The sequence below is a fragment of the Pogonomyrmex barbatus genome, unplaced genomic scaffold, assembly GCF_055798465.1.
Source record: "Pogonomyrmex barbatus isolate J1 unplaced genomic scaffold, ASM5579846v1 scaffold1, whole genome shotgun sequence".
NCBI lineage: Eukaryota > Metazoa > Arthropoda > Insecta > Hymenoptera > Formicidae > Pogonomyrmex > Pogonomyrmex barbatus.
The window spans coordinates 11,174,648-11,200,526 of NW_028297098.1; the positions used below are offsets into that span (position 1 = coordinate 11,174,648).

Here is a 25,879-nt window from a genome sequence, read left to right on the forward strand (position 1 = left end):
TCACGCGACCCGCTCCGGCCGCCTGCGCAGTCGTCCGGGCAACACCGGCGCCGAGCGCCCCGAGACGCGCTAGCACCGAGGCCCGGCGAACCGGACCAAGGCCGACGCTGCCGCGTATCCCCGCGCCACGGGCACCGCCGCCAGCAACGAGTCGACCGACCGTTCCGTCACTCCATGCGGTGGGACCGCGTAACCCCGGGCCAGTAGCGGTCAGGGTCGCCGCCGGGACCGTGCTCCAGGTGCCGCACCACGCGGTACACACCTCTCGGCGATATCGACGATGGACCCCGGAGGGTCAGTGGACCCTCCGGTTTAACACGGACGGGACCCTCCGGAGCAGCCGCCTACGCCGCACCGACGACATGGCCAAAAGGGGGGGGTGATGTAACGGCAGGGCCGTTACGAATGTACATATATACATACGCAAATATATATACACATACATATATACATAACAGAGAAACGCTTGGCTTACTATCCTGCACTATCCATCCCGCTTGCACGTGCACCACTCGCGCTATCGCATTCGCTTGCCTGCAAGGCGCACGCGCCGTCTCGCTCACGCTATCTCGCTCGCGATGTCCCCACGCGATACCGACTCCCCGCCACTGGACCGACGGCGCGCAGTGGGGGAACGTCGGCCGGGTATATAAGCCCGGCCGGCCGAGACATCGGGACCAGATCCTATCCTGCGATCCGACTCCTGATACCTAACCAGTACCTACTACCTCTCGGGGGCCAAGGTTTCGCTTGGCTCTGTCGGGTTTCACCGACTCCTGTCACCGCTCCACGGGCTGAGGTTTCACTCAGCTCTGTCGGGTTTCACCGACTCCTGTCACCGCTCCACGGGCTGAGGTTTCACTCAGCTCTGTCGGGTTTCACCGACTCCTGTCACCGCTCCACGGGCTGAGGTTTCACTCAGCTCTGTCGGGTTTCACCGACTCCTGTCACCGCTCCACGGGCTGAGATTTCACTCAGCTCTGTCGGGTTTCACCGACTCCTGTCACCGCTCCACGGGCTGAGGTTTCACTCAGCTCTGTCGGGTTTCACCGACTCCTGTCACCGCTCCACGGGCTGAGGTTTCACTCAGCTCTGTCGGGTTTCTCCGACTCCTGCCACCGCTCCTCGGGCTGAGGTTTCACTCAGCTCCACCGGGTGTCACCGGTTTCCGTTGCGAAGGCAGGGCTCGACGTGGCACTCGACCCTGCCCGCAATACCTAACCGCCCCGCCTGACACTAGCTAGTAAGTGCATGCGATAGAGATTAAGGCCGCTAGTTATAAGTCCGTAATCCTAAGACCCCTAGTGATAATCACGCCGTGTAAATCGACCGTTGCCGACCGCACACCGCACCTGTCCTGCGCATCTCATCGCCTTGCGCCAACCAATTGCGTCTCCGCTTTGCTACCAGCGACACTGCGACATCTCCTGGCCCTGCACACTGTATCTATCTTTCGCTAAATAAACTATCTTTTTCACGCCGCCACTTGTGGTCGCGTACGCCTGAGTCTCCCCTCCTCTCGAACCCGGACACCGACGAGCCGATCCGAGCGTCGAGCGAGGTGACCGTCACAAAGCGATAGTTGTACACTCCTCGAATGGACACACGTTTCCACGCTGTAGGAATATCTTTCGGAAGGCCATGCATGCTCGGCGAAGGATATCAACATCGGTGCGACAATAGTCAAGTATTTCGCGTTGGAAATCAAATATCACATTTTTTTCCCGACATTTCTGCGTGCCACGCGAGAAAACGTTCGCGTTCCTCTGTTCGCATGGTTTCGGGCGCGTAATAGCGAACATCGGGTAGTGGACCGACATATGATTGATTATCGACAGTATTAAATAAATGCGGAAAGGCACCTTTGTCACAAGTATCCGGTAACCCGAAGGCCTTCGGTAATTCTGACAAACGCATCGGCATATAATTAACACTGTCGATAAATTTCGTGCGATTAACTGTTAAGACCATAATTTTTGTGCCATTTAAAATTACTCAAGGTTCTAAGCCGGAATAATTTTCTACAATGTGCCGAAGGATAAATTGTGCGTCGAACGATTTCGCGTTATGCGCTATGCAGATAATACGAGTAAAATGTTTTGTAGGGCGTGTTGCGAATTCGATAAATTGTTTTACGGGGTCTTGGCGAAAAACAAATTCGCGTACCCCGCACCATTCGCATCGCACCGACAAATCATTTATCTCCGCGCATGAATCGCAAATCTGTTGCGCGACACACAGAGTCGGGACGTGAATTTTTATTTCGGTTCCCACGAGCGATTGGTCTTGGCGTGTCTCAAAATCATAAAACACGAATGCCACTCGCCCCTTTTTGCATTTCCGCTCATCAGAGTTATTCTGCTCGCTCTCTCTCGCAAATACAGAAGAATCCCCGTCGCGCTCAACAACGGGGGATCTGTCTTCGCGAGAGAGAGGCTGCATGTAACAAAGATGGTTTACGGGTTTTTGCAAACTGCAAATTTTACAAAAAGAAACGCCGCATTCGTGTTTTTTCGTCGTTTTTACAACCCGCCCGCATCCTTCGCAGAGACGAATGATGTTACAAACGCTCGTCGGAGTTTTACCGTCATACGACTTTGTCGCCCGATGATGCTCGAAGCACGCGTTTCCGAAGAACGAACGCTTGCAAGTTTCACACCTAACGAGTTCCACGATTTCGCGTTGATCGCACGGCGGCACGTTGTTACAACGCGGACATTTATTCGAACAGCGGTGACCCCTTTCCTCGCGATACCCGATGTTACACGGAATACAATACCCCCCTCTACTACCCGAGGCTGCTTTTAAATTTAAAATCGGGCTATAATGCCGATGTTGCTCGTGATATAAGATATTTAGCCGATATAAAGGTTCGCGTTCTAGAGAGGCGAGTACCATGCTTCCGTCAAACAAGGGTCTCTCGCCGCGTCCAAAAGTAGCTGAATTATAAACAACAATAGCTATATTAGATGCGGCGAGAAAACGTTGGAAACATTCTATTTCCCGAATCCCGCAACCCTCCGATGGAATGGTGACACCAGCTCTCCTCGTCAAATCCAACGCGAGTTCGCGTTGTAACGAGGAATTCTGGTGTCTTACCACATTCCACCGTTCGTGAAGTTCCCCCGCACGCAACGTACCGCGCTCGTGATAAATTTGCGCGGTCACGAGAGAGCGGGGAAAACATAAATTATCGGAATTGGAGATTGATAAAATCGAACGTTTCGCAACGTCTTCCCGTGTGAGTTTATTTGAAACGCGTCCGCGACCTCTGGGTGCCGCGACATTGAAAACGCGTACGTTAAAATCACGTGCGATATCGAGACCTCCGGCACTTTGCGCTACTGAACTCACGAGGCGCCAAATGTCCTCGCGAGTTAAGTCGCGTGCCGGTCGGAACGATAATCCCGCCGGGCCGTGCGTTAAATCCTCCGAATCGAATGAAAATCCCACGTAATCATGCGGTTCGGAGGTATGTAACGCGTAGGCATGAATTTCGGCGAACGCGTTTTCAAGCCAATTATAGACATCGGCTCCTTCGGGTAGCGGACGCAGACGGAACATCGCCTCTCTTCCTAATAACGCGAAATTTCTAAACCGGCGCGAATTTTCCCCGATTAATATCAAATGATTGAAATTTCTAACCTCCCCGCCACGTGCTTGTTCTCTTTCCTCCTCTTCCACTTGTCCTCCTTCTTCCTCCTCCTCTTCCACTTGTCCTCCTTCCTCAGCCGCCGCCTCTTCCTCCTCCTCCTCCTCCTCCTCCTCCTCCTCCTCTTCCTCTTCTCTTTCTTCGCCTGCTGTTTCCCGCTCCTCCTCCAAATTGTCTTGAGCAGTAAGTCCTCCTCCACGCTGCGGCTCTTCGATGTTCGCTTCTGTACAAAAAGTTACAAAAATTAGAATTTTGTAGAAAATACTTTAAGTTTGCTTGGAATATTAGAATATGTTCGTATTTAATTTGATAAACATACATGTTTTTCTGAGTCTTTTATCATCGGTTCCTTCTCACGTAGAGAATAGGACTGGGAGGTATTCCTATTAAAAATTCAATAATTTAAAATTAAATACGAACATAAATCGAGAAATTAATAGAAATTAAGAAAAGGAATATATACCAGGCGGTGTTTCTCTAATTTCTTCTTCGCTTTGTTCAAATTCTTCCTCACGTTCCTCCATCTCCTCTTCCTCCTCCTCCTCCTCCTCCTCTTCCTCCTCGTCCTCCCTCTCCTCTTCCTCTTCTTCTTCCTGCTCTTCTTCTTCCCGCTCTTCTTCTTCTTCCTGCTCTTCTTCTTCTTCCCGCACTTCTTCTTCTTCCCCTTCTTCCTCGCTCCAGACTCTCTCCTCCGGGTTTACAGGGGAGTACATATGATCGTATTCTAAGAAAAATATAACGTAAATTTTTATTTTTGATATTAATATTGTCCTTTGATTAATAAAAATATTATGTACTTTAATTAATTAATATTTTTCTCTAACAACTTACCAGGTGAAAACACACGTCGATCGGGGGTACTTACAGCCGTATCTAAAAACAGAGTTGTATTAAGATTTTCTACCTTTTATCATTTGTTTTAAAGATTATTTATTTAAAATGTAAACCTACCAGATGATAATTGAATAATTTCCGGAGGCGCCTCTTCCTCCTCCTCCTCCAATTCCTGTGTGGGTAAAATACGAGCCCTTCCTAAAAACATTTAATATTTTAATCTTAGAAAATGATAAAAATTACATATTAACATTCTTCCTGGCTAGTTTTTAGCGAAATTACTTACGTGCTGGTCCCGCTTCTGGCTCGTCCTCCGCGCGTCGTCTTCGAATCTGGGTGAGCGGGTATACTATCGCCGTGGCTTTTTGACACGCATTTCTTACTACAATTTATTATTAAAAAGTAGCTAAATCGCTAGTTCGATATATGAGTTACTTTTATAAAAATAATAGAGTCACTTACCATTACGGAGGTGAGAGAGGAGATTTTGGATGTGACCACCCACATCCTCCTCCTCGTGTCCAACCGCACGTCGCGCTTCTATTACTTCTCCGGCAATCCGGAGTAAACGCTCGTCGCCAGCGAAGTAACCCAGTTGATATAGCACACCCAATATCGTATCCGAACATTCGCACGAAAAACGTGTAAAAAGTAAATAATTAGCATCAAGCGAAACGTTGGATATTTTAAACAAAAATTTATCCGCATTTATACGGATATCCAACTTCGATGCTAACTTTATGATTTTTTTAATAATTACACTACCCATTTTTCGCGTAAAATATCACGAACACAAACTTTTAAATTCCGCACGACAAAACCGTAGTAGAAACACGGAAGAGTTCAACTCGGAAATAGATTTCCAATAGCGCTAGACGCACTATTTATAGGGAAAATCTTTTCCAAAAGTGATTTATAAAAAATTATAGAATTATCTCGTAGTTTCGAGGAGAACGTGAGAGTGAAAATGCTATTTCGGCCTAAGTAATAAATTATTTTTTCTCGAAAAATTTATATTACTTGCAGCTTGACCCTTTTTCGATTTCACTTTTTTTTTGTTTACTAATGGCGTATAAACGACGCCAGATATATAGCACGTCCAAATAAATAGTTATTTAAATTTTTCGGAAGGAAAGTTCTCGCTTCTTCAAACATTTGACAAATTAAACATTAACAAATTTTAAACATTTATAAAATATTTCTTACTCATACTTCTATTGTATATTTCGATACTTTCTTCTTCTTCTTCTTGAAATAGTTTCTGCATTTTGCGATGCGATGATTTTACGATGATTTTACGATTTTTAAATTTTCTCATCTAATACCCCGACACGTTCGAACATGATCAAACCTGTAATATTCGCTTTATTCGAGAAAATTCTTTCCTTGAAAAAGAGCAACGTAAAATTATAGTTTATTCGAATGTTCAATAATTTATTTATTTAAAATTTTTCTCATCTAACATCGAAGATTCGCGTGTGTTCGAACACATGATCGAATCTGTAATAATTCTGTTATTCGGGGAAAATTTTTCCTTGAAAAAAAGCAGAGACAAAGCGAAAATACGCGCTTCTTCTAGAATCTTCTAGAATCGGTTTAACTGTATATTATTTATAAATCGTACTTTTTTATTTATTTCAAAGGAGGGGATGATGCGATATAGGTAGGTAATATACCGCTGCACTGCTTCACTCGAGTAACGACATTCGAAACGTCTACTTCGAAAATATCCCTCCGAGTTTTCGTTTGTTAAAACTGGACATTTGTTCAAAATTCTCTCATCGAGTAATATGGCTGGACAACAAGAAGCTGCGAATCCCACTAAATTAGAAAATATTCGCAAGATATTTAAGAACTGTGTGCAAAATGTGGAACAAAATTTGCTGCTTTCTACGACGTACCCTCTCAATACCTCTCATACGAAGAAATTACACGTGGGATTACAATTATCTAAAGAAAAGATCTTCGAGCCTGTCGTTAAATTGAGTGGTAATTCTGCAGAAGGAATCAGCTTTGATGCGGACACGTGGCAGCAATTTCAAGACAGTATTCGGTACATGAGCGCATACTTTAACGGAAGCAGCAAAAGCAAAGTAAATCCCATCACATTTGCAAACATATTCATCAACTTCACCTCTGCCTACGGTGCGAAAGCTGTATTGGTGAGGTATAAGGAAAATGAAAATTTTCCTAAAGAAAACAATACCGGAAATACGCAAGCAGACTCGAAAACGGCGGAACAACCTCCGTCGAAAAAAAGGAAAACTTATTCCGTTGCAGTTGTAATGCAACAAGCTACTTTTCAAGGGATGGAGAATATCGTCAAATGTGTCGATGCTCGTATAAACCATCTAGCATCCGTCGTCAATACTGTTAACGAGTGCGCTCGTTATTTGATCAAGGAGGTAGAACTATGTCTACCTAACAATTACATCGACGCCGATATCATCAAACTCACCGTCCGAGGCAACCAAAAGGATATCGAACTTGCTGTGAGAACGCAAATAAATAATTTACCATTTTTGGATACATATTTTGATATTGTATTTTTAGAATTAATTACATTAAAATTTAATGAAATTACTACTATAATTTTATTGAATCGTGAATTATAATTTTTGTATAATATTCGTATATTTAATTTTGTAACAAGAAGAATAACTCTGTAACAAAATATGTTCATATATGCGAAAAATAAATTCGACTTATACTTGGTAACATAAATTCAAATTTACGTCGTTTCTTTATCTCTCCCTTTATCCTAAATTTTTCACAACTCTTCCTTTTTGAAAGTCATTTACACGGGCCTGAGTGAGCGTGTTTTTCTATTGTCTTCTAGTACCTCTATGCTTTCCTGATCCACACGTTTCTCTCTCTCTCCCTTCAGTAAGCCTGCATAGTTATCGGCACATCGAAAGAAAATTTTTTCAGCCTGCGTGTTTGTGGATAGGATAAAATCCTCGTATAACTCTAAGTTCGTCGTCGTCGTCGTCGTCAGAAACCTTTAGTCTGAACCTGTCCGTTCCTGTTTTCCTCCAGCCAAATACCGTACGAGCTGGTAAATAATAGTTATTACACACCGAAAATCGCATGCCTTCAAAAACCTATATCCATTCGTAATCTATATTGCCCCCATACAAAAAATTCACCGCCTATGAGACGCCTAGAAATCTTCTGCCCTAAGAAAACGTGATTCTTCATATCCCGTATACAACCAATAAAATTCCAGAAAAAATCGGTTTTCTTCTCTTCGCTCCATCCCACGCGAACAAAAAATCGCATTCCATTCTCGACAAGTATATTTCTCTTACAGACATATTTCTTTTCGCAGTCGCCATTTTGTTTTCGGACTCCGATCGGTCCCAGACGCTTTCTCACCCTTCCCCTACCTCGTCTAGCATTTCAACAACCAATCGCGCGCATGGGCACTATGGGTAGAGCCAATCACGCGCCTGGCAGCTACGGAGCCAACCAATCAGAACGCTCCCACTAATTACCTAATTATCATCTCCGATCCCCACCGACCAATCAGAACGCTCCATTTCCACGCGACTGCCGATTTTCGGCCACGCCCCTGGCGCCAGTGGGAAGGTGGTGGGGGTTTGTTTTGACGCGCCATAGTGCCCCACTTACTACTGATGATCGAATCGATGTTACGCTGAATATTTGATTTGGACAGATGTATCGATGTGACGTTCGATCGACTCATTAGATTCGTTAATACGATCGATGCCAATACGCGATTCTTCAACATCGCGTCTGTTGTAATAGATCCCGAGGAAGTATCGAAACGCGATACGTGATATTTTCGATAGACGTCAACTCGTCAAGTTGTTAGCTTTAGTTTTTAGTATGTAAAAAAAAAAATATGAATAAAAAAAGTTTCACGCTTAAGTGAAAAATGTGTTCAATTTATTTAAAAATATAAACATATAATATGCAAATGTATGAAAAATATAAACATAAATAATATGCATGTATTTCTTTTATTCCTTTTCTCCCACCATAAAAATAATTATCCGAAAAAATAGTCATAAGATTCATAATAAGAGAGAGCCGCAACAAGAGAGATATACAATAGAGAGAGCGCAACGGGAGGGAAAGAGATAGTTGATAAAGAAAAAGATGATATGAGAACATGGCGGCACGGCGGTGAGCGCGGCAGCGGCGGCGGCAGCGACGGTGGCGGCGACAGCGGCAGCGGCAACGGCGGCAGCGGCGGGCCCGGACCCCCACTCTGACATCACGCTCCCTGTCCGCAATTTGTTTATCTTTTCATTTATATCATCTTTGTTTATCTATTTGTTTATCTATTTGTTTATCTATTTGTTTATATCATCTTCTTTTGCCGGATCCTACTATCTTATATCTCCCCTCCTCCCGGTGACGTCATGTCCTTCGAGTCGCAATTTTCTATTTGTTTATTTACTTATTTATCTATTTGTTTTTATAACTATCGGATCATATCGCCCCCCCCCGCGGCTCATTTCAAAGGATCGCCGCTCCTGACTCCCCCCCCGCGCCCACCGTTCCTTCCCGTACCCCCCTCGGAGCTCCTGCGTTAGAACCGGCCTACTATTAATTAATAACGATTGCTAAATTGTAACCGTTTGTATTTATTTTGTAACTGCTCTACTTAATCTTTTCCTAAGTATAATAAATTATGTTAATTACTAAATCGGGTTACATGGTCTTTATGCGGAAAGCTGCCGCGCTAGAAATATAACCACGAATACTGACTAACGATCATGATAATTATGCTGCAAGGACCGGCCACCTGAAACAGGATAAGAAACGGGAGACCGGTGCTAAGAGCGAGAGTCCTCTAGATTCTGTACTGCCATCACGTCTGTCGTGATCCGAAAGAATAAGTGTATTATGTACAGTTCATTAAAGTTTATTAAAATTATTAAAAGAAGCGAAAGTGATTTCATTCAAAACAAGATTCTGCAGTCAGCTCTTCCGCCGAACCATTCTCGAAACAGCCCTCACATTATGTTTGCAAACATAAAAACTAAGCCATAGGTCGCAATGCTGTTGTTTATTATGCCTGGGTAAAGTTACGTACATATGTATTAGTGGATATGTCGAAAACGATACCTGCTGATATATTTCTTTCATCAAGCACAAGTAAACAGTCCCTATTTCTATCGTTTTTCAACCGCAAGACTTTAATATGTGAAAATTCGAAAACTTTATGTAAAATTCCGCTCTGAAATTTTAAATTTTCGAGTTTTCAATTTAATGTTCGTAATGAAGGAAGCGGAAAACCATGTCTTAATAATTCTTTGTAGCCAGATAACCCACACGAAATCTTTAACTGATAGGCTTTAATTAAAGTAGAATCGTACCATTTTGGCATTTTTTTTATATCTACATCCAAACTTTTTTATTTGGTCAGCATTTAATAGATTTTTTTTTAATGTATTTGAAACATGTTTTGTATACCTACCTTTCTTGTTTCAATTTTGTTTCCTATATTCTAAGTATTTATATTTCTTCTTTATTGCAAACCTTAATCCTTCTGACTTTTGTAATTCTTTTTGCAATCGTTTAATGATCCCGGAATTGCCTTGAAGTAGTCGATCCGTATTCAGTTTCATCGCATCGGTTACAAGTGATCCTTTTCATGTAACATTTCGTTCCTGAGCGACTATAATTTAGCGACTATAATTTTTAAAATCAAGAGTTTGTGTATTGAGCGTTATCTACCGAAGATATCTGTTGTTAAACTTCTGGTAATTTCGGGCTCAGTTTGTAATATTTTTACTTCTTTATTTGTCGATACCATAAGTACTGATATGACTTCTTCACTTTCAATAAACACTGTTGATACTAAAAAGAAATAATATTTTACACAACTTTGTTAAGAATTTTAGTTAGTCTTAATTAGAGAGGGAGGAATAAAAAATTGAAGGATGAAAAATTTCCATTAACACAAATATAAAAACTTGACCGCATTCCAAACATATTACTCAACTGAATCGAATATATAAAGACCACCCATTTTTTCTCCTACACGTTCAAATATATATATTCATTTTATTTTCCCTGGAGTATAGAGTTAGTGATCGAAGATGTAAGACTTCTACATAGCTTTACATTATCAAAATTATCACGGATATGTAATGTTACATTTTAATAACATTCTTTCACTTCTTGTAAACGATCTTTTTTACCATTTTTTTCTTACCATTAGTGAATTTCTGACGCTTTTGTTGTGTCACAAGCTCGCCAAATATTGTTGGAATGGCAGACGATTTTAATTTCTTTGATCCATCAATCCGTTTTTTACATGTCAGTTGTAAAGTGAAATTGAAAAATAGAAGTGTTTAACTTAGCTTTTTTATTCTTCTATTACTGATCCGCAGTTATTGATTTCAGTAAATAATTTTTGTAATTATACAAAAGTAGGAAAAATATGTAACTGTAATGTACCTCGCATAATACAGTACAATAATTAAATTTTTTATTTTCCATTCCACAATTTGCCAGCCATATATTTAATCGTTGTAAATCTTTTGGAAAATTACATTTTTGAATGTGCATTAGAGTTCTTGCATTTTTTTGTAGCACATGTGATCATTGTAAAAATATTCTGAATAGATAATTAAACATTTTCGGTGTTTTAAAATTTGTTTTTTAGTAATTATGAAGTAAAAACATCTTACACTTGACTTTACAAGAATTTCACAAATTTCACAAAAGTGAGGTTGCCTATATATACGTCAAGCACTACGGCCTGGCTGCCGGAAACTGATCATAAAACGGAACCAATCAGGGAGAAAAACCAGCATTAGTGTCACTCTACTTTTATTCACTCTAAGCTATAATACTTGAGGCACGCGGCATGCGCGTGATAGGTTTACGCGATCTGTCTCTGATCAGCTGATTTTGACGCGACGCGGATATTTGTCTTGGGGATTTGCCGTCAATCTGACTGCAAGATATCGGGAATTCCCTTTTATCCCGTCGACTAAGGTGGAGAGTTTGTCGGGTAACCCGACAATACCAGGGAGTACCAGGAGTACCAGGGAAACGGCCATCGAGAGTGCTCAACGCCATCCTGGTATTTTGACTGCTGTTAGGGAGAGCCCTGACGAGATTATCGGCCATGTCGAGGTGCTCCTCGACAACGTTTCAGAAAGTGTTAGGAACGGAGGATTTCCATAGTCGAGCGTACTCGGCCGTGCTGGAGTGTATCCCAGTACTGCGATAGAATTCCCCGGGAGGTAAACGAGATTCCCTGTAGAAAATGAGTCCCTTTTATCCGAGATTGGCCGCGGTATGGAACGGATTTGGATTGGCCAATCTCGGGGAAGAGCTCCCCTTCCAGGATGATAGAAAAAATCGGGAGTAGGAATAGGAATCGGAGAATGTGTTTTGCTCGGCGGCGCGGTATTCGGAGCGGTGCGGGGAGCACGTTCCTAGGCGCTGTATTCGGCGAGGCGCGGAGAATGTACTATAAATGAACACATATTCGTTGAATACGTGTGTCAATTCTCCGAGAACTCGGAGAATTTTTGTTTCAAATAAATTAAAATTTGGCGCAAGTGCCAGTTTGCGTGTCGCACTCTGCCCGGTGACCGGCGGTCCTCGATCCGAAATAAGAAGGGAGGGTGTGCGTCACGGCGGGGCCCGACCACGAACCATTGAAAACTCGTAATTATTTTGCGAAAAAATACCATCTCAGCCAGGAATCGAACCTGGATCTCCTGCTTACCGAGCAGGCATCTTATCCCTTCGATTACCGAGGCATGTGATGGTATTTATCGCAAATAACGTGTTTTAGAATAACACGTCAACAATACAATGATACACATATATACGTATATTACAATATACATATATACATGTATTCTTTCGAATCCCCACGACTGGTACTCCAGAGAGATGATAGTCCTATTTTCTCGATGGAGTCATGGTCAGTCGAGGGAGAAAGTGATTTTAAGCGGAGGAGCGTTTCGTTACAGAGTTTTTCTATTTAAACTCAAGTGTTATATCACAAGCTTATTAAATTTAAATAGTATCTAATACTCAACTCTATATCATTTATATAAAAAATTTGATATAAAAAAAATGGCGCCAAGTTATAGTCCAATTACTTCGAAAGTTAAATGTACAATTGCTTTTTAAAATGTAAGTCAATTAATGATTCGTATCTTTGTATTCTCATTCAAATCTATTCCAAAACCCAAATAATAGCTTTAAATAATAGCTTTTCTTTTTCAAAATTATGATAAAATTATGAAATTGTGTTTAACCTAATTTAACTCAAATATGTATCTAACACGAGTGGTAGCAGCTTTTATATAAAATTTCAACATATGTATTAGATTGTCAGAAAAGTTCATGCCGTTTCTCCGATAGATGACGCTAGTAATATAAATAATAATGATATGAGGTAAATTAATATGACTTCTATATATCAATTGAAAGAGAACCGTGTGCTTAACAGTTTACAAATATTTTAATTGCACAGAATTGCGTTGTGTATGTGTTACAATCATGTAAAGATGGACTACAAGAAAGAAAATTTTCGGTACATTTTATTATATTATTATCAAAAAGGCAAAAACGCTGCGGATGCTCGTCGAAAGAAATGTACTATGTATGGGGAAAATGCCATTAGTCAACACTTAAGTCGAAAGTGATACGCGCGTTTCCGTTCTAGAAATTTGGATGTGATCGATGCTGCTCGCTCTGGATGGCTATCCGCAGATGTCGATGATCAATTCGTGGCCGAATGACCGACATCTCATGACGCAGGAGATCGTTGAATGTTTAAATATACACCATTTAACTGTCGCCGATCACTTGAAACTTAGAGATGGTGAACAAGGCCGATGTTTGGATGCCACATAAATTGACTGAGCGGAATCTCATCAAACGAATTTCCACGTGTGATTTGTTGCTGAAGCGTTACCAATTTGACAATTTTCTGAAACGTATGGTTACTGGAATAAGAAATGAATTTTATATGAAAATGGCCTGTGAAAATGGTCATGGCAAAAGTGCGGCGAGCCGGCCCAAACTGTGATCAAAGCTGATTTGCATCCGAAAAAGGTGCTATTATCGATTTGGTGGGATTACCTTGAGGTAATTTATTACGAGTTGTTCCCGCAAGATCTGACTGTCAATTCTGATAAATACTGTGCGCAATTAAAGAAATTGAAGCGCGCCATTGCAGAAAAGCGGTCGACATTGCTGAACGGAAAAGTTGTTGTGTTTCATCACGATAACGCGAAACCACATACATCTTTGCAGACTCGTCAAAAACTGTTTAAGTTAGGATGTTTTGCCACATCCACCATATATTCCCGATATTGCTCCATTGGATATTTGTTTCGCATTCTACAGAATAATCCAGGAAAATCATTTACTTCTGTGGAGGACGTCAAAAAGCACCTGGACGACTTTTTTTCAGAAGTTCCAGAAGTTTTATGGAAGGGAATTATGGAATTGCCGGCATGATGGCAGCAGATCATCGATCAAAATGGAGAATATATCGATTGATAAACGTTTCAATGTCTCAATTTGATATCTCATTTTCACCTTCAAAACGGCACGAACTTTTCCGACAACCTAATATATATATAATATTTCCGCACATACTTCTGTAAAGAATTTTTAAATACATATATATTTGAATCGAATGAAAGATTTAATTAGAAAAAATTTGTAACGGTACGTCCTTGCGTGGTCGGATAATTTTCGATACGAATGCGAAGACGTAGCTCGGGAACTCGGAAATGCTCATCGGATGCCGGGTTCGGAGAAGAAATTGCAGACGCCTGGATTGAGTTTACAATAGAATAATTAGATTTATTCTAATTTAACAATTGGTAGTTTAATGAATACAAAGTGTCTCTCGCAGCGCAACGTCGTTTGGATAGGCCTTAATAATACTCGCTGAATTTGAGATTGCCGCAGCGCGGTTAAGTAGTGAATGCGACGCAGTGTATTCGCCTGATAGTGCGCGGATCGGATACGCAGCGCGTTGCTAGGCAACCGAGCCCGCGTGTTGCCAAGCGTTCGGACACACGGGTTGCTAAGCAACCGTAGATGCTTTCGACACATGTTTTCGTGTATGTCGAAGGAAAAGGTCGAAGGAATTCCGGATGAGAATATCGCGAGCGCCCGATATTCTGTAGAAGAGAAGTCCGAGAACGCTCCGACTTTCCGGATGAGAAGGAAACGAGAACATCGCGAGCGCCCGATATTCCATAGAAGAGAAGTCCGAGAACGCTCCGGATGAGAAGGAAACGAGAATACTGAGAACGCTCGATATCCCGTGGAAGAAAAACTTGAGAACACTCCGATTTTTCGTGAAAGAATAAAATGTGAATACTGAGAACGCTCGGTATTCGGTGCGAGAAGATTCTCGCATTATTCGGATCGGTGATTTCGGATGGGTCGAATGATCGGACAGGTCTGATTATTTTCTACAAAAATCGCCGGGTTTATATTTATTTCGTGCTGACGCGTCAGCACACGATTTGTTAACATAATTTAAAAACGGTCGGTGCGTGACAGATCAGCAGCGCGCGAGTATTCTTCGGTCGCTGTCGCTGTAGCTGTCGAGCGGCCCCGGATGATGCGGGCCGCCTAGCGCGCGCTAGTAACGGAGCTTTCACAGATGAGCCATTACAATTGTAAAGTTGCGCGATACGTGCTTATACATGAAGCCGTCAACCGTATTCCTTCTATTCGAACTTGAACATTGCGTCGAACATGTATATTACTGGCTCTATAAGAATATATATGGTGTCAGCGAAAAATTTAAATAATTTATAAAAACTTTTTACGGCGGATTTATATCATAGATAAACGTACTGCAATAACAACTTTGCGCGAGAGCGACATTTTTGACAAAACTTTGATTATAGATTGTGAATTATTAGCGTACGCTATAGATAATATTATACTATGCATTACATGACTAATAAATGTATATTATGATAAATATTACTCGCTTTATTCTTCATTCTTCCTTTCAATTCAGGTTTCAGGTGCGTTGCGATAGCGAATCGCGTGCATCTTGTTGCGAATAATAATAAATCAACCATAATAATCATATCAATCATAATAATAAATTTAAATTACTAAGTAATATTTTATAACATTTAAAAAAAATCTTCTTTGAAAAAGTAATTAATATTAAAAATTAAAATTACAAATATTAAGACAAAATGATACCTTAGTGGGAAAAGAGAGAACGCATAAAAAAAGAGGAAGGAAGAGAGAAGAAAAAATGGTGGAAAAAGAGAAAGAACATGGCGGCGGCGGACGGCGGGTCGCACCGTGTGACGTCATGCCGAGGACTCGCTTTGCGAATCCCGTGCTATATTCCCCCTCTTCGCCCCGCGGACTCATTGCTTATGAAATACCCCGCGTCGCGGAACCCCTCTGTCTCTCTACCCCCCTCGGAGCTCCCGAGTTAGAACCGGCCCTATATTGCTACTTATGTATTTCTTATTTTTGTCCATATTTTAATATACTCGAAGCTCATTAAAATCGGGTAGGGACAGTTGTGAACCTTTCCTTGTTAGTTGTGTTTTATGATAACTTTCACTTTTACTTTGTCACATTGTACTTTACGGTTTTACATTTATATATGGTGTATTTTTAAAAAAAGAATAAATAACAATAAAAATATTTTACCGGAAAGAAAAAATAGAACCTTAAGAAAAGTTGTCTATTATTTTTATAATTATTGACATTCTAATAAAATTTGCGCGCACGGTTATCGACTCAATGTCGGTGATGTTATGCGTTACTATGACCCCGCGAATCATTGCACTGCGCATTACACGCGTACACACGCGGGCGCGTGCACACCGCGCGCGCGCGCGCACACCACACACACACACACGCACACACACACACACACACACACACACACACACACACACACACACACACACACACACACACACAAAAGTTTAATATTGCATTTGTACATACATATATTTATATTCAGCATGATATGATTTTTCTTTCATTAATTTTTTAAATATTTCAGTTCAATCCACTGAATTCTACGGAATGTGGAAGTGGAAATTTCTGTGTGCCGCAATTGAGCAAGAAGTATCTTCAAGGAGAGGAAGAAATACCATTGAATAAACAATCAGATAAGCAACTCATAATATCTTTTAACTTTTTTAACTATACTGCTCGACCAGATATACTGTTTGACACAAAAAATCAAAAATACAACAGATTCTTTGGTAATTTTTATTTTTATATTAAATATAACAAGTGTGTGTATATATAAAATGGAACAATATGTAATTTTGTTTATCTAGAGTATGTCTGTTATGTTTGGCAATATGAACATTTTAATTAAGGGGATCTTAAAGTGACGGGAATTACAGCCAGCACTAATCTTTGAATTGATTGATGAACTTTACAGATTGCAAAATCCTTTTGTGCAATTAAAATACGCACAAAAAGAAACGGTCGTGCGAGACGGTCGATTTAACGAGGAAATCAGAAAAAAATTTTTTAAATTCACTTAATTTTGACTCGTATCAACATGACAACTATCACTTTAAATCTTTATTTCCTTGATATAAAAATTCTACAGTTCGTATATGCAAAATGAGTGCGTCCTGCACTTTGGACTAAATGAATAAACAATACTGTATTTTTGGATTTATAATTAAAAGCTTAGAAAAAAAATTAACACCTGAACAGATTGTGTATGATTTTACGCGTATTATATATATATATATATATATATATATATATATATATACTTGGCGCAGGCATAAAATGATAAGTAGAGCAGTAATTATAGTTGACAGATCTTGCAACAGATGGCGCTGCAGAAGAAAGACAAGGACAAACGATCTATGAGATCGATAAAACGTTCAATAAAACTAGCATGCTTACTAAATAAAAAGAGAAGATGTGCGTCATGATGTGTTTAGAATAACACGTCAACAATATAATGATACACATATATACATATATCACAATATACATATATACATGTATATTCTTCTCTAATCCCCACGACTGGTACTCCAGAGAGATGATGGTCCTAGTCTCTCGATGGATGCAGGTCGGACTGCAGCGGTGACACCCTCCAACGCCACTGACAAATATACAAATAATCCTCCTGGTGCGCGGCAGGAGAGATTGCATCAAGTATGGCTCGAGCCCCCGAATAAAAAAGGAAGGGTGTGGGTCACGGCGGGGCCCGACCACGAACCAGTGAAAACTCACAATTATTTTGCGAAAAAATACCACCTCAGCCAGGAATCGAACCTGGATCTTCTGCTTATCAGGCAGGTATCTTATTCTTTCGACTACAGAGGCATGTGATGATATTTATCGCAAATAACGTTTAGAATAACACGTCAACAATACAATGATATATTATACATATATACATATATCACAATATACATATATACATGTATATTTTCTCGAATCCTCATGACTGGAACTCTAAAGAGATGATGGTTCTAGTCATTAAAATAATGTGAATTTAATTTTTTATCGATTTTCGTTTAATCAACCATCTTGCACTTTCTTTTTGTGCATATTTTAATTGCATAAAAGGATTTTGTAATCTGTAAAGCCAATTCAAAGATTAGTGCCGGCTGCAATGTGTCGATAATCCCGTCAGTATCTTTAATAAGAACAGTTAATATATAACTTTGCGTTTTTGCTTTATATATATATATATATATATATATATATATATATATGAAATAGAAATTTATAAATAATAAATAAATATATATATATATATATATATATATATATATTCATAGCACTTTCTGTTATAAAAATTTGATATGTAATTTGACATAAAGTATAAAATATCTCACAAATTATTCATTTCTTGGTAACTATATCTTAATACTTTTATGCACAGAATGAGATGAATCAGTTGGTCAAAAAAATACATATGAAATTATTTTCTCAATATAAATGTATAATGTATGTTCCGAAAATGTCGAAGAAATTCACAGTTTGCTGTTTTGAATAATTAATTACAAATTCGACAAGACACTTAATGAACGAATAAATGAAATAATCAAATTATATTACTTTTTCTTTCTCTCTCCTGTTTATTTGATATGAGTAAAAATATGCATAACTTGTTGAATTTATAATTAATTATCCGAAATATAATAAACTTTCGATTTCTAAAAGATGGAATATATACAATAAGATTGCAATAAGAAAATAATTTCGTATTTATTCTTACTCATTTTATTATTATTATACTTTTATTAAACTTTTATTATTATATACTTATATTCTTCAGTTATTATAATTTTATTATAAAATTATATAACAAATTATTATAAATATAACAAGTAATGCATATGATTATAACAATTTTCGAATTTCTTCATACATCGTTTTCATGTTTGCTTACTCTTTGTAATTCATATAATGTATATATCAACAATAACGAGTGCTAATCAGGAAATGTTGGAGACGCTCGACAACTGCACGGTGCATGAAGCGCGAAAGAGTACGATATTTTTATTTCCTTCTCATACGTGTCGCGAGCGCGAGAGAGTACAACGAGATTCCTATTCTCTGCTCACAGATGCTTCGATGCGAGACATGCATACACACACAAGCGAGGCACATACATGTGCGCTCGGCGCTCTGCAACGTTTCGTTGGCCGAAGAAAATAGAAATATTATCCTACTCTTTCGCATCGAAATGCCTGCGAGCAGAGAATAGGAATATCATTGTACTCTCTCGCGACGCGTATGAGAAGGAAATATTATCTTTATATTCTTTCGCGCTTCGTGCAGTCATCGAGCATTTCCAACGTTTCCTGGTTACCACTCATTATTGTTGATATATACAATTATATGAATTACAAAGAGTAAGCAGACATAAAAACGATGTATGAAGAAATTTGAAAATTGTTATAATCATATACATTACTTGTTATATTTATAATAATTTGTTATATAATTTTATAATAACTGAAGAGTATAATAATAAAATGAGTAAAAATAAATATGAAATTGTAATGAATAATGAGTTTATTTGCTCCCCTCAAAAATTTATACAACACAAGTCTTAACCTATTCCTTATAACTAATCCTTACAACTACTTAACTTAAAACTACGCCGCTCATTCGCCACACACACACCTTCGCTTTCGTCTCAAGACTTTTCCGACTAAACTCTTTTGATAATGTCTTAATTCTTTTCTTCCTCTCTCCGTCTCTCTCTCTCTCTCTCTCTCTCTCTCTCTCTCTCTCTCTCTTTCTCTCTCTCTCCTCCCCAAACCCACCCTCCCTCCTTCACTAACTCTCTTCCCTCATCTCTTTCTTTCTCTCTCAGAATTTTTGAATCTTTCTAGTTCTCTTAACCAATCTTCTACCTCCTCTCCCTCCCATAGTACTATCTCCTCCTGCCAACTCCCTCCCCCATCCCTCCTCCACACTTCTCCCAAACATGCTCCCATGTCTCTCTTTCTACTCCGCACTTCCTACACACTCTATCCTCCTCCCTTCCTCAATACACTCCCTCTCTAACTCCCTCCTCTAGCCTATACCTTGCTATCCTCCTCTACCTGTTTTTCGCTCAGCTTTTTTTTAAATATCTTGGGATATCGTCCCTCTCCCGTACCATTTATTTATTATATTTATTATATTTCGTCTCCCCAATCCTCCGCCATCTTTCCTTCCTTTATAAGCTTTTGTCCTTCTCCTCTAACTCCCTAAAGTCCATAACCCTCTCTTCCCTCGTTTCCTCCACCCTTCCTATCTCCATCCCTCTCTAATCCTTCGAAGAACCTCTCTCTTTCTTCCTCTCTCATTCTGAGTGCCTTCTTTCCATGCTTAGTCTATCTCTCATCTCCTCCCAGCACTTTCTCGCTTCCCTTACCACTCGCTAATCTCTCCTCAAAACACCGCGCCCTCCTATCCACCCCTAACCCTCAATTATCCCTTTGTAATTCTTCCCTCAGCATGTACTCCGGCGTCTTCCACCCCACTCCCATCATCGATCTTAAATATCTCTCCTTTCTATCCCCTCCCTCTTCCTCCATCCCCATATCTCCACCCTATACATCACTGCCCACATCAAATAACCATATCCTTTTTTCTCAGTCCCCCCAATCTCCTCTTTCCAATTCCCCACACCTGTCCCATCACTCTTGCCCTCCATTCCTCTGAAACACAAATCCTAAATATTTAAAACGTCGAATCTCTTCTACTTTCCTTCCCTCCCAGTACCACCTTATCCTTCTTCTCCTTCCCCCTTCCTTCCTAAATCTCAACATCTTTGACTTTCCTACATTCACTGTACATGCCCCTTATATATCTTTCTAACCTTGCCATCATCGCTCTCATTCCCTCCTCCTCCTCCGTCAACAACACCAGGTCATCCGCGTATGCTAGCGTGTATACCTTCTCATCCTTCAACTTGACCCCTCCCCATCTCTCTTTTCTCCATATATTCCTCTACGTCCGCGATTAACAAGTTGAACAGAAGACATGAGTGTCCTTTGAGTCCCCTGTTTAACCCTTCTAGCCGTATAAAACGCTTCACTCACTTCTTGCCCTGTCCTCATCCTGTTCTTTGTCTCCCTGAATAGATCCTCACACTTTCCCACCAATTCCTCTCTTACCCCTTTCTTTTGCAACTCCCTAGAATCTTCCTGTCCACAAAATCAAACGCCGCTTTCAGATCTATGAAGAATGCCATCAACTTCCCCTTTCCACCTGCCTATTTACCAAATTCAACACGTATATATTACCCATCGTCCCCATTCCTTTCCTGAAGTCCGTTTGATTCTGTGGAACCAGGTTTCTTCCCTCCCTCTCCAGCCTCTCCCGCAGGATCATTGCATAGACTTTATATAGGACCGGCGCCAGCGTCACACCCCTGTAATCCTCTACCTCCTTCCTCTCCTTTCTTTTCCTTATTAGTACTATTGTCCCATCGCTCCATTCATCTATCTATTCATTCCCGTTCCACACCCTATTACATACTTTCCACACAAACCTTATTTCAAACATTCTTTCCCCTCCAAATTTCCACACCTCCCCAGGAATCCCCTCCCACCGCCTTGTCTTCCTTCAACCTCCTTATCGCCCTCAGCACGTCTGCTCGCGAAATCTCCGGCTCGCTATCTCCTTCTCTTCTAGCCCCTTTCACTCCTCTCACCACCCTGCTCTCCACTCCTTCCAATAGACTTTTAAACTAATCCATCTCTTCAACTCTATTCCCTCATTTATTCTCCTTCTTTTCTTCCTTTCTCTGTTTATCACTTTTTGCTCTTTCGTCCTTGCCTGCCTTGCTACTTCCAACCATTTCTCGCTTTCTTCCTTCTTCTTCCTCTCGCACATTTGTTGTATTCTCTTTTGTTTTCCCTATACTTGTTCCTCCCCCCGTCTTTCCCTTTCCTCCACGTCCTAAGCACCTCCCTAATCCTTCATTTACACTCTCTGCATTTTTCATCCTGTCAACCCCTTTTTCTCTTATCTCTCCTGTCCGGCCCTTGCTCTTCCCTCAGCATTCCTTGGATCCCCTCCCTTACTCTCTCCCAACTTATCCCCTCATCCCTTTTCCTCTCCTCTCACACTTTCTCCATCTTCTTCCTTTTTCTCATCCGTCCATCTTCACCTTTTTTTTTCCTCACCACTTCGCCTTCTTCTCCTCTCGCCGTTCCATCTAACCCAGACCACTGGAAAATGATCCGAGTCTATCCTTCACACTCAGCCCGTTTATCCGATCGCCCTCTCCACATAGCACTGATTCCCCCCACCCTCCAGAAAATGTTCATGTATCTTCCCCATCTCCTTTCTCACATCCAGTAAAGATATGTCATCTCACTTCCTCCACTAACTATGCATTCTCTTTGTTTATCCTGCCATCCAATGACCTCCTCCTTTTCTCTCCTCCATCCCACTATCTTCCCCCGTTCTCGCATTGAAATCCCCTCCCACTATCATCTTTATTCCCTTACTTCTATCCTCCGCCCAAATACTTACTCTTCCCCTATTTTTCCCATTTTAAATCCCCGTTTACGTACACTCCTGTGATTCTTCATTTCTTCCCTCCCTAATCTTATCACTTTCGCCATCAATCCCTCCACCTCTGCCATCTCTTCTTCCACGATTTCAATTTTCCTCCTTAGCCCTATCACCATCCTTCCCATCGCTCTTCCTTTTCTGTTTTTCCTTTTTAGATGGGAGGCGCAGTTGGCGACACCTGAATTCCTCTTTCAGCACCCTCATTATATCCCCTTCCTCTTCCCCTTCTTGCACTCTCACCGATTTTGGTGTCTTTTTGCTTCTCTAGAAACCGTACTCCTCCTCATCCCTTTCCCCCCCTGCTAATTCCTTCGCTGTCTCTTCCTCTAACTCCCTTTTCCTTTTCCACAGCTCTATGATTCCTGCATTACTCATCCTTTCCCTTCCTCTCTCTCTCCGCTCAGTCTCTTTTTCTTTTTCCCCCCTTCCCTCATTATCCCTTCTGACCCCTCTTTCGCGCCCTCTTTTTCCATACCTCACTTCATCCTTATACCTTCGCCTCTCTCTTGGGCCAGTCTCCTCCTTCTCCACTCCTCTGTTCCTCTCCACCTACTTTCCCCAAACGGTTCATAGGTATGCGCCTTGCTGTGTTAACACAGCGCGCTCTCGCAGGCTGCGCCGGGTTGCCCCTGCTTGTTGATGAGAATACCGAGGGCGCGTCGTTCTTGTTGATGGTCGGCGTGTTTATTTGCGCGTCGCTGGCCGGAGATTCTTTTCTCGGTTGTCGGTGCGTGGGTCGGAGACTCGCTTCTTAAGAGACTCGCTTCTTTGCGCGGGTTTCAGATTCTGTGGAAGGGTTGAGCCTTTTTAACCCGAGAATGGCCACGGTTTTTCGGTTCGGATTCGGGTTGACCGCTCTCGGGAAAGGCTCCCCCCCCCACCAGTCGCCAAAGAATACGCGTTCGGAATTTACCGTTCTTATTTTTGTAGGTCTAAGATTACGATTTTATCGTCCCTTTTCGAACGAAGTCGGAGAGTTATCTTTGTATGTTCGACTTCGGTATCGATTATACTTTGCATGGCTAGATTTCGCGATCGGGGTAGGATTATTTAACCGGATGTGGTGTTCTATAAGTTCGGTCGGCCCGTGAATATTGTCGAATTCTCTCAGTTCTTTATCGAGAAATACTAGATGTCGATCATCCTCGGAAAGTTGACAATTTTTTGGATTGTGTGTTCTTATTCTCGATTTAGGAGGCGGCCGCAATATAATGCTCGATCTCGTCCATTCCGATTAACATCTCGTTGTCTAGACTGAATAATATACGGAATTTATTTTTTTTTTTAAATGATGGAAACGGAGGGGTATGTCGATGTTCCCCGGTATATATATGCTATCTGCGAGCCGTACTTGCCCGTCTTCGTTTACGGTTCTACAACGGAGGCGTCGTAATAATCGAGCAGTAGTTTGGTTAACGAAAGATAACTCCGATCTAGTATCAATCATGGCTTGAATCGGGTGTCCTTGGATGTATACAGTGATATGCGAGATGTAATTTATGCGATGGATCGAGACGCGACCGTGGGTTTCTCGATTCGATTCTCGTTTCCCGGCGGGTGGCATTCGCGCGTGAACACCCCATCCTTACCGTACTGCGAGCAAAATCGGAGGAATAGTCGACAATCGAACCGAGTGTGTCTCCTTTGTTTGTATCGCCAGCAATGATCGCGTGGATTGTAAGTGGCCGCGCGCGATGGCTAATATATATATATATATATATATATATATATATATATAGTTAAGTATATATAAAGTATATATATAAAGTATATATAAAGAATTATATATGCATATTTAATTATATATATAAAATTAAATCTGCATATGTAATTCTTTATATATATATATATATATATATATATATATATATATATATATATTAGGTGTACAAAAAAGTTCTGAGCTTTTTTTTGTAAAATTCAATCTTTATTCAAAAACAAATAAAAAAAATATTAATCAGCGAAATATTCCCTATTTGCATCAACGATCTTTTGCCATCTTTCGGGTAGCTTGCGAATTCCTTGACGATAGAAGCTCACTGGCTTCGAAGCGATAAAGTCATCAATGCATTTTCGTATCTCTTCAAATCTCATGAAATGTGTATCAGCCAAATGATGTTGCAGCGATCGGAATAGGTAGTAATCGGAAGGCGCCATGTCTGGGCTATATGCCGCGTGTGGAAGAAGTTTCCAGCCTAATGCAAAGATATGGTCCTGAGTCGCTTTCGCAACATGTAGTCGAGCATTGTCATGAAGCAAATCACTTTACGACGTCCTTGGCTAGTAAATGGCCTCTTTTCTTCTAATGCATCGCTCAAATTGGTCAATTGTTGTTAGTAGCGGTCTGCCCTGATTGTTTCACCCGGTTGTAACAACTCGTAATACAACATACCTTTCCAATCCCACCAGATACATAACAAACCTTCTTGGCGTGAATATTGAGCTTTAGCGTCGATATCGAAGGTTGACCAGGGTCAACCCATGATTTTCTACGTTTAGGGTTATCATAAAGAATACACTTTTCATCGCCTGTAATAATTTTGTGCAGAAAATCTTTTTTCCGGAACTTTGAAAGCAAAGTGAAAGCAAAGTAAGTGCAGTGTCACGCCGACGATTTTTGTTGTCTTCGGACAATTCATGTGGAATCCATCTGCCTTCCTTCTGAATCTTTCCCATCATATGTAAACGTACGGAAATGGTTTGCTGCGTAATGCCAAGCTGTTCTGCAAACTCCTTTTCAGTTTGCGCAGAGTTTATATCCAGCAGTGCTTGCAATTCGTCCGTTTCAATCTTTTGAGAGCGTCCAGCACGCGGTTCATCTTCAAGACTGAAATCTCCTTGACGAAATTTTTGATACCATCTTTTACATGTAGTATGACTTACAGCGTTCTCTCTATATGCAGCACAAATCATTGCAGTGGCTTCAGCAGCATTTTTCTTCAAATGAAACGCGAAATGGATGGAAAATCGAATATGATCTTTTGTTATTGCCATCGTGAACACTACTGATTTTTGAAGTTATGTGCATCAAACGCCAAATCATATGGCATTTTAGAAGGCCAAATGTCAATGCTTTAAAACCGCAAAAGGGCGGGAAGATATACAAAATTTAAATTGTTATTTCGATTATAAATCTAAAGCTCAGAACTTTTTTGTACACCTAATAATTAGATATGCATATGTAATTTTTTTTCATTTAATTTTTTTGGTCAATTTTTATGTCAATTTTTATGTCAATTACACACACACACACACACACACACACACACACACACACACACACATATAATTGACATAAAAAAAATATATTTATATATATATATATATATATATATAATTAGATATGCATATGTAATTTTT

General features: G+C 40.6%; 2 protein-coding genes across 5 annotated transcripts in view; one reads left to right on the forward strand and one right to left on the reverse strand.

Moving 5' to 3' along the window:
* Positions 1-25,879, forward strand: part of LOC105426408 (multicopper oxidase 3-like) — a 202,114-nt gene that overhangs the window by 74,033 nt on the left and 102,202 nt on the right. The window contains exon 2 of the mRNA XM_089072931.1: positions 16,512-16,716. Within this exon, the coding sequence (XP_088929057.1) occupies positions 16,512-16,716 (205 nt within the window). The remainder of the gene's footprint in view (positions 1-16,511; positions 16,717-25,879) is intronic.
* LOC148938127 (uncharacterized) lies at positions 1,580-5,138 on the reverse strand. Of its 4 annotated transcripts, XM_089071138.1 has the most exons (5): positions 4,773-5,138; positions 4,604-4,684; positions 4,484-4,525; positions 4,116-4,376; positions 1,580-3,875 (listed from the first exon to the last, which is right to left on the reverse strand). In XM_089071138.1, the coding sequence occupies exons 4-5, from the start codon at positions 4,363-4,365 to the stop codon at positions 1,996-1,998; spliced, it is 2,130 nt and encodes a 709-aa protein (XP_088927264.1). In that variant the 5' UTR covers positions 4,366-4,376; positions 4,484-4,525; positions 4,604-4,684; positions 4,773-5,138; the 3' UTR covers positions 1,580-1,995. The 4 variants fall into 4 exon arrangements, with proteins under 4 accessions (XP_088927264.1, XP_088927261.1, XP_088927250.1 ...); XM_089071135.1 differs by having other exon boundaries at positions 4,116-4,525; XM_089071124.1 differs by having other exon boundaries at positions 4,604-5,138.

What these genes read in the sequence shown, in the direction of transcription:
- LOC148938127 (XM_089071124.1), bottom strand. Translation starts at nt 4,694, where the DNA reads ATGTTTTTAGGAAGGGCTCGTATTTTACCCACACAGGAATTGGAGGAG. An exon ending in TCGACGTGTGTTTTCACCTG is followed by an intron (nt 4,377 to 4,483) that starts GTAAGTTGTTAG and finishes TATTTTTCTTAG; the next exon opens with AATACGATCATATGTACTCC. An exon ending in AATTAGAGAAACACCGCCTG is followed by an intron (nt 3,876 to 4,115) that starts GTATATATTCCT and finishes CTTTTTGTACAG; the next exon opens with AAGCGAACATCGAAGAGCCG.